Source organism: Rhinatrema bivittatum, chromosome 7 (assembly GCF_901001135.1).
Source record: "Rhinatrema bivittatum chromosome 7, aRhiBiv1.1, whole genome shotgun sequence".
NCBI classification, from domain to species: Eukaryota; Metazoa; Chordata; class Amphibia; order Gymnophiona; family Rhinatrematidae; genus Rhinatrema; species Rhinatrema bivittatum.
This window is the reverse complement of record NC_042621.1, coordinates 216,373,895-216,382,592: the sequence shown is the minus strand read 5'-3', so window position 1 is coordinate 216,382,592 and position 8,698 is coordinate 216,373,895. Positions and strand designations below refer to the sequence as shown.

The window sequence follows — 8,698 nt, the reverse complement described above, 5'->3', positions numbered from 1 at the left end:
AATCCCTTGTGTATCAGGGAAGACTACAGTGATAGGGGTATACTACCGTCCACCTGGTCATGATGGTGAGATGGACAGTGAAATGCTAAGAGAAATTAGGGAAGCTAACCAAATTGGTAGTGCAGTAATAATGGGAGACTTCAATTACCCCAATATAGACCGGGTAAATGTATCATCGGGTCACGCTAGAGAGATAACGTTCCTGGATGGAATAAATGATAGCTTTATGGAGCAATTGGTTCAGGAACCGACGAGAGAGGGAGCAATTTTAGATCTAATTCTCAGTGGAGCACAGGACTTGGTGAGAGAGGTAACGGTGGTGGGGCCGCTTGGAAATAGTGATCATAATATGATCAAATTTGATTTAATGACTGGAAAAGGAACAGTGTGCAAATCCAAGGCTCTCGTGCTAAACTTTCAAAAGGGAAACTTTGATAAAATGAGAAAAATTGTTAGAAAAAAACTGAAAGGAGCAGCTACAAAAGTTAAAAAATGCCCTGCTCGCGTAAATCCGCCCAAAACCGGGCGGATTTACGCGAGCAGGGCCCTGCGCGCCGGGAAGCCTATTTTACATAGGCCTCCCGGCGCGCGCAGAGCCCAGGGACTCGCGTAAGTCCCTGGGTTCTCTGAGGGGGGCGTGTCGGGGGCGTGTCGGGGGGCGGGCCGGGTCGCGGCGTTTCGGGGGCGTGTCGGCAGCGTTTTGGGGGCAGGTACGGGGGCGTGGCTACGGCCCGGGGCGGTCCGGGGGCGTGGCCACGCCCTCCGTACCCGCCCCCAGGTTGCGGCCCAGCGCGCAGGAGGCCCGCTCGCGCGCGGGGATTTACGCCTCCCTCTGGGAGGCGTAAATCCCCCGACAAAGGTAAGGGGGGGGTTTAGACAGGGCCGGGCGGGTGGGTTAGGTAGGGGAAGGGAGGGGAAGGTGAGGGGAGGGCAAAGAAAAGTTCCCTCCGAGGCTGCTCCGATTTCGGAGCGGCCTCGGAGGGAACGGGGGTAGGCTGCGCGGCTCGGCGCGCGCCGGCTATACAAAATCCATAGCCTTGCGCGCGCCGATCCAGGTTTTTAGCAGATACGCGCGGCTCCGCGCGTATCTACTAAAATCCAGCGTACTTTTGTTTGCGCCTGGAGCGCAAACAAAAGTAGGCTATTCGCGCGCCTTTTAAAATCCGCCCCTAAGAAAGTTGGAAAGAAGGCAAAACGATTACCGGCATGGTTAAAAGGGGAGGTGAAAGAAGCTATTTTAGCCAAAAGATCTTCATTCAAAAATTGGAAGAAGGATCCAACAGAAGAAAATAGGATAAAGCATAAACATTGGCAATGTAAGACATTGATAAGACAGGCTAAGAGAGAATTTGAAAAGAAGTTGGCTGTAGAGGCAAAAACTCACAGTAAAAACTTTTTAAAATATATCTGAAGCAGAAAGCCTGTGAGGGAGTCAGTTGGACCGTTAGATGATCGAGGGGTTAAAGGGGCACTTAGAGAAGATAAGGCCATCGCGGAAAGATTAAATGATTTCTTTGCTTCGGTGTTTACTGAAGAGGATGTTGGGGAGGTACCCGTAATGGAGAAGGTTTTCATGGGTAATGATTCAGATGGACTGAATCAAATCACGGTGAACCTAGAAGATGTGGTAGGCCTGATTGACAAACTGAAGAGTAGTAAATCACCTGGACCGGATGGTATACACCCCAGAGTTCTGAAGGAACTAAAAAATGAAATTTCAGACCTATTAGTAAAAATTTGTAACTTATCATTAAAATCATCCATTGTACCTGAAGACTGGAGGATAGCAAATGTAACCCCAATATTTAGAAAGGGCTCCAAGGGCGATCCGGGAAACTACAGACCGGTTAGCCTGACTTCAGTGCCAGGAAAAATAGTGGAAAGTGTTCTAAACATCAGAATCACAGAACATATAGAAAGACATGGTTTAATGGAACAAAGTCAGCATGGCTTTACCCAGGGCAAGTCTTGCCTCACAAATCTGCTTCACTTTTTTGAAGGAGTTAATAAACATGTGGATAAAGGTGAACCGGTAGATATAGTATACTTGGATTTTCAGAAGGCGTTTGACAAAGTTCCTCATGAGAGGCTTCTAGGAAAAGTAAAAAGTCATGGGATAGGTGGCGATGTCCTTTCGTGGATTGCAAACTGGCTAAAAGACAGGAAACAGAGAGTAGGATTAAATGGGCAATTTTCTCAGTGGAAGGGAGTGGACAGTGGAGTGCCTCAGGGATCTGTAGTGGGACCCTTACTTTTCAATATATTTATAAATGATCTGGAAAGAAATACGACGAGTGAGATAATCAAATTTGCAGATGACACAAAATGTGGATAAGTGCAAGGTGATGCATATAGGGAAAAATAACCCATGCTATAATTACATAATGTTGGGTTCCATATTAGGTGCTACAACCCAAGAAAGATCTAGGTGTCATAGTGGATAACATGTTGAAATCGTCGGTACAGTGTGCTGCGGCAGTCAAAAAAGCAAACAGAATGTTGGGAATTATTAGAAAGGGAATGGTGAATAAAACGGAAAATGTCATAATGCCTCTGTATCGCTCCATGGTGAGACCACACCTTGAATACTGTGTACAATTCTGGTCGCCGCATCTCAAAAAAGATATAATTGCGATGGAGAAGGTACAGAGAAGGGCTACCAAAATGATAAGGGGAATGAAACAGCTCCCCTATGAGGAAAGACTAAAGAGGTTAGGACTTTTCAGCTTGGAGAAGAGACGACTGAGGGGGGGGGATATGATAGAGGTGTTTAAAATCATGAGAGGTCTAGAACGGGTAAATATGAATCTGTTATTTACTCTTTCGGATAGTAGAAAGACTAGGGGGCACTCCATGAAGTTAGCATGTGGCACATTTAAAACTAATCGGAGAAAGTTCTTTTTTACTCAACACACAATTAAACTCTGGAATTTGTTGCCAGAGGATGTGGTTAGTGCAGTTAGTATAGCTGTGTTTAAAAAAGGATTGGATAAGTTCTTGGAGGATAAGTCCATTACCTGCTATTAAGTTCACTTAGAGAATAGCCACTGCCATTAGCAATGGTAACATGGAATAGACTTAGTTTTTGGGTACTTGCCAGGTTCTTATGGCGTGGATTGGCTACTGTTGGAAACAGGATGCTGGGCTTGATGGACCCTTGGTCTGACCCAGTATGGCATTTTCTTATGTTTTTATGTTCTTATTATACCTCTCCCTTGGGTTTTTGCATTCTAAGTGCATTACTCTGCATTTTTTAGCATTAAATCTTAGCTACCAGACCCTAGACCATTCCCCAAACTTTGCTAGATCTCTTCTCATGTTTTTCACATCTTCTGACTGTCCCCAATGTTGCAGATTTTGGTATCATTAGCAAAAAGACAAACCTTTCCCAGCAATCCTTCTGCTATGCTCCTCACAAGAATGTTAAAAAGAGCCAATCCAAGGCCAGTCCCTGAGGCACACCACTAGTAAAACTCCCTCCTCGGAGGAAACTCCATTTACCACTTCTCTATGTCACTTCCCACTCAGCCACTTTTTAATCCAGTCAAGGAAAGAGCTGAGACTGCTATTTAATAAGTAAATTCCAACTACTGTTCAACTAAAAGTACTATTTTATAGCTGCAGCCCCTGCCCCAACTTCTCCTGGCATGCATTGGCCAGGATTGCTCTATGGTTCTTCCCATACAGGGGAGAATGAGTCAGTCTTTTATGGCCCTTAAAGTTGTTTTTCTCATCTGGAGCTCTTCTGTAACCACACAGTTGGTGGTGCTCACAAAAAATAAAATTCTTTATTGATCACTGATGGCAAGTAACAAAATCCAAACTGTACACAATAGCTTAAGTTGCCAATCAGTACAGAAAAACTAAATTCAATAGCACAAAAATAAACGCAGTCTCACTGTAGCGAATGATGCACATTCTGGTTGCTAAGCTTTCTAGGTCAAACACTCCCTCCTAGTGCCTGGATGCAGGTGCCTGGATGCAGCTTTCTCTGTAACACTATAGTTATCTGGAACTTATAATTCAGGAATGCTGGAGCCGTTGCTTTCCTTTAGGCAACAGCTCTGAAACAGACCTCCAAGCCTGGCAGTGTTCACTGGACTCCAACTCCAGATTCCACTTTTTTCCCCAACTTGGAAACACTCTCTCTGGATAGATGAGGAGTATGGATTTACACCTCTCTTTCTTGAAACTTCTTCTCAGGTTGATGCAGAAAGTTGCATTCAGCCTAAAGCACGGCGTTACCTGCTCTGGAACCCACATTTTTTCTGAGGAAGACTTATTGCCAATGCAGTAAAGAGTTTTGGGTGTAGAAAATGTGCATTCCAAAATGTGAGTACTGATTAGCACCTTTGCTTGGAAATCCCATGCAAATGAGGGCATTAAGCAAAACTCCTCGATGCAGAGAGGTACCTGGCAATAACCCAGGTTTTCCTAATGCTGGAAAGTTAAGTCCTGGACAGAGATGGATTTAAGTTTTCAACAGTGCTGCACTTAAAACCCTTAAAAACACTTTAAAAAAGGAAAAAAACGGTCAGGATTTATCAGGCTAACTGCTGCCATTTAGCTGGATAAGTACTGGGCTGTCTGGCTGCGGTTTGCCCAGTTACCTTGATAAGTCTGATTTATCAGGCCAAGTGGCAGCAGTGAACCGCAGCCAGAGAAGTACTGACTTATCCAGCTAAGTGGCAGTTACAAAACCATGGCCAAATAGCCAGGTAAGTACTGATTTATCTGGCAGCTGCCGCTACTTAGCTGGGTAAGTACTGTCTCCTCCTAGCTCCATATCGGGCACTTGTCTATTTCAGCGATAATGCCCCCTCCCCCACCCCCCATGCCAAATGCACATTTTTCTATCAACACGCTTTTTTAAACTCCTGATACTATACAAATGTATTAGCTTACTTCAGAGGGAGTTAAAAAAAACCCAAACATTTAAATCTGTGCATTAAAACTGTGAACTGAAATCCAGTGGTTTGTTAACTCACAGCTTACTGCCTTGGCCTGTCATTCAGGCTGATTCAGTAAAGTCCGCGGGAGAGCGGGCGCACAGGCCACTCGCCTGTGCGCGTGATACTGTATTCAAATGAGGCCCGGCGGTAGAAATGGGCAAAAAGAGGCGCTAGGGACACTAGCATGTCCCTAGCGCCTCCTTTTTGACAGGAGTGGCGGCTGTCAGTGGGTTTGACAGCCAATGCTCAATTTTGCTGGTGTCGGTTCTCAAGCCCACTGATAGCCACGGGCTCGGAAGCCGGACACCGGCAAAATTGAGCATCTGGTTTTCGACCCAACAGCCGCCGGCCTACTTCAAATTTTTTTTTTCTTTAAACTTTTTTTTTACTCTTTGGGACCTCCAACTTAATATCGCCATTTTCCCGGTGCCGGAAGAAATTAGGGCCTACCTTTGGGTAGGCCCTAATTTCTGAAAGTAAAATGTGCGGCTTGGCTGCACATTTTACTTTCTGAATCGCACGCAAATACCTAATAGGGCCATCAACATGCATTTGCATGTTGAGGGCGCTATTAGGTTCGGCGGGTTGGACGCGCGTTTTCCGCTCCTTACTGAATAAGGGGTAAGGGAAAACGCACGTCCAAGGGCAGGTTAACAATGTGCTCCGGTGGAGCGCACTGCACTGTATCGGCCTGTGTGTCTTCACAAAATTCCTCTTACACAAATCTCAGGAAACTTAGGAATCCTCCTTTGGACCCCTAAGCAGGAAAGTCTCTAATCCTAGTCCTAAGCATCCTCCCAGGAAAGGAGCCAGACATTTCTTTCCCTTTGGAGGGTGAGACCCCCAACACCAGTATCTCTGAGGGTCATCCACCCCCTATTCCAAAGAGCCCTGTACTGTGAAGGCACAGAAGTTTAATTAACTTCATGACACTTTCCACCTCCTTTTACATTATTAATCTACTCTGTCATCATTCTCTACATGCAGGATCTGTTGAGAGCACTGATGCACTCTAGTAAGAGGTGAATTTGGGACCTCCTTACACACATTATTAAAATCATCTGGTACCCATAATTATAATTACAAAAAGGGAAAAGAGAGTGAGTGACTTTTAATTGCACAAGTAAAGCTGTTAGAAAAAGAAAATCTTTGAATGTCTGTTTATAGAGTTTGATTAATCACCTTTTACATGAAAATCAATGTGATGTACAATAAAATGCATATAGAACATAATATAGTATTGTAATATGTCAATATCACAGTAACATAGTATTGAGAGAAAGTGTTCTAAGAATGCTGATAGGGAAAAGCATGCATTAATTAGGAAGATTTTATTATTTATTTTATTAGATAGTGAAATTTAGTTTTCTAAGTTCTGTACTGTAAGGGCTACCCTTGAATACTGTGTACAATTCTGGTCGCTGCATCTCAAAAAAGATATAGTTGCAATGGAGAAGGTACAGAGAAGGCCGACCAAAATGATAAAGGGGATGGAACAGCTCCCCTATGAGGAAAGGCTGAAGAGGTTAGGTCTGTTCAGCTTGGAGAAGAGGGGGGATATGATAGAGGTCTTTAAGATCATGAGAGGTCTTGAACAAGTAGATGTGAATCAGTTATTTACAGTTTCAGATAATAGAAGGACAAGGGAGCATTCCATGAAGTTAGCAAGTAGCACATTTAAGACTAATCGGAAAAAATTATTTTTCACTCAACGCACAATTAAGCTCTGGAATTTGTTGCCAGAGGATGTGGTTAGTGCAGTTAGTGTAGCTGGGTTCAAAAAAGGTTTGGATAAGTTCTTGTAGGAGAAGTCCATTAACTGCTATTAATCAAGTTTACTTAGGGAATAGCCACTGCTATTAATTGCACCAGTAGCATGGGATCTTCTTGGTGTTTGGGTAATTGCCAGGTTTTTGTGACCTGGTTTGGCCTCTGTTGGAAACAGGATGCTGGGCTTGATGGACCCTTGGTCTGACCCAGCATGGCAATTTCTTATGTGCCAGGGATGAATATCTTCAAATCAGAGATCCAAGACTTCTAAATGAGACACCACTGTTTCTCTGGTACAGGGACCTCTCCTGAAGATCCCCATCTTTCTTTATATATAGGGAAAAGCCTGCAGTAATTAGGAAGACTTTATTATTTATTTTATTAGATAGTAAAATTAGTTTTCTAAGTTCTGTACTGTTAGGGCTACCCATCTAGATTTCAGAAGACAAAACATGAAAGAATAGTTAGTTATTTGATTACATCATGAGTGGGGGGTGAGGCTGCTGTCAGTTGGGTTCTGAAGGGAGGAACAGGTTTGTACGATGAGAGCCAGAAAGCTAAGTGCAGGCAGGATCGCTGTTGCAGTTCCAGGTTTTTCTGGGATGGTTTTGCACTGCGACACTGCGCTGCTTTAAGTGAGGTGCTACATTCTGACTCAGGGCTCTCTTTTAGTTGGCCGAGCCTACGGTGAAGCAGGAAGGTGGAGGCCGGGTGCAGGGGTCCTGAACTTATCATAGACTAACTATTCTTTCATGTTTTGTCTTCTGAAATCTAGATGGGTAGCCCTTACAGTACCGAACTTAGAAAACTAATTTTACTATCTAATAAAATAAATAATAAAGTCTTCCTAATTACTGCAGGCTTTTCCCTATATATAAAGAAAGATGGGGATCTTCAGGAGAGGCCCCTGTACCAGAGAAACAGTGGTGTCTCATTTAGAAGTCTTGGATCTCTGATTTGAAGATATTCATCCCTGGCACCCATCTGCTTGCAGATCTCCAGAAGTCTCTCTGCACAATGCCTGGTCACTAGTGACAGTTGTGTACTGGCACGTCCAATGCAAATGGGAAAGACTTCTCAAACTGACTCCTGCCTTTATCCTGAGCCAAAGTCCTCCATCTGTGTTATTTGAACATCCTGGCATATTCCCAGAGATGAGTCCATGCTTGATCTTCCCTCCAATCTTCACTTGCACTTGTAGGTAGCCCAAACTGAGTCCTGCTAAACACCCTCCAGCCCTGTCAGCAGTCACAAGCAAAACTGGGCCACAGGCAACTCAAATGCCCAGCCCAACTTGTGAAACACCAGCTGCACACGCTACTCCAGCACAAGATCCCAGGACAGAGACATGGCAAGAGCTTGGTGAGCAGGTGCTGAAACAAGAGACAAGTTGACAGGGTGGGGACATATATACATCGCTGGCTCAGGCTACATCAGGTCATCCAATCGGAAGCAGAATCATGAGAGTGGGAGGGGGAAAAGGCGGTGCCACTAACGGAAGGGTGGCAGTTACTTGATTACATCATGACTGGGGGGGGGGTGAGGCTGCTGTCAGTTGGGTTCTGAAGGGAGGAGCAGGTTTGTAGGATGAGAGCCAGAAAGCTAAGTGCAGGCAGGATCGCTGTTGCAGTTCCAGGTTTTTCTGGGATAGCTTTGCACTGCGGCGCTGCGCTGCTTTAAGTGAGGTGCTACAGGCTGTCTCAGGGCGCTCTCTTAGTTGGCCGAGCCTGACGTTGAAGCAGCCGGAAGGTGGAGGCCGGGTGCAGGGGTCCTGAACTTGTCTGTGTGAGCCACTGCCAGTGGCCAGAGCATTGTTTCCCCATCCCACGGTGCAATGTCCCGCATACTGATCGTGGGCGCAGGATTGACAGGCTGCCTCAGCGCCTATCTCCTGAGACAAGAGGCGGCCAAGAGTCTCCGGCTTGTGGTGTGGGAGACAGCAAAGGATGCAGGTGGGTGCCAGTGTTCTCCTGCAC

At 45.2% G+C, this 8,698-nt stretch overlaps 1 protein-coding gene across 3 annotated transcripts in view; it reads left to right on the top strand.

Annotated features, from left to right (window-relative positions):
• Positions 1-8,290: 8,290 nt before the first annotated feature.
• Positions 8,291-8,698, top strand: part of RNLS (renalase, FAD dependent amine oxidase) — a 572,873-nt gene continuing 572,465 nt past the window's right edge. For all 3 annotated transcript variants that reach the window (XM_029609826.1, XM_029609825.1, XM_029609824.1), the window contains exon 1: positions 8,291-8,674. In XM_029609826.1, the coding sequence (XP_029465686.1) occupies positions 8,557-8,674 (118 nt within the window). In that variant the 5' untranslated portion in view covers positions 8,291-8,556. The remainder of the gene's footprint in view (positions 8,675-8,698) is intronic.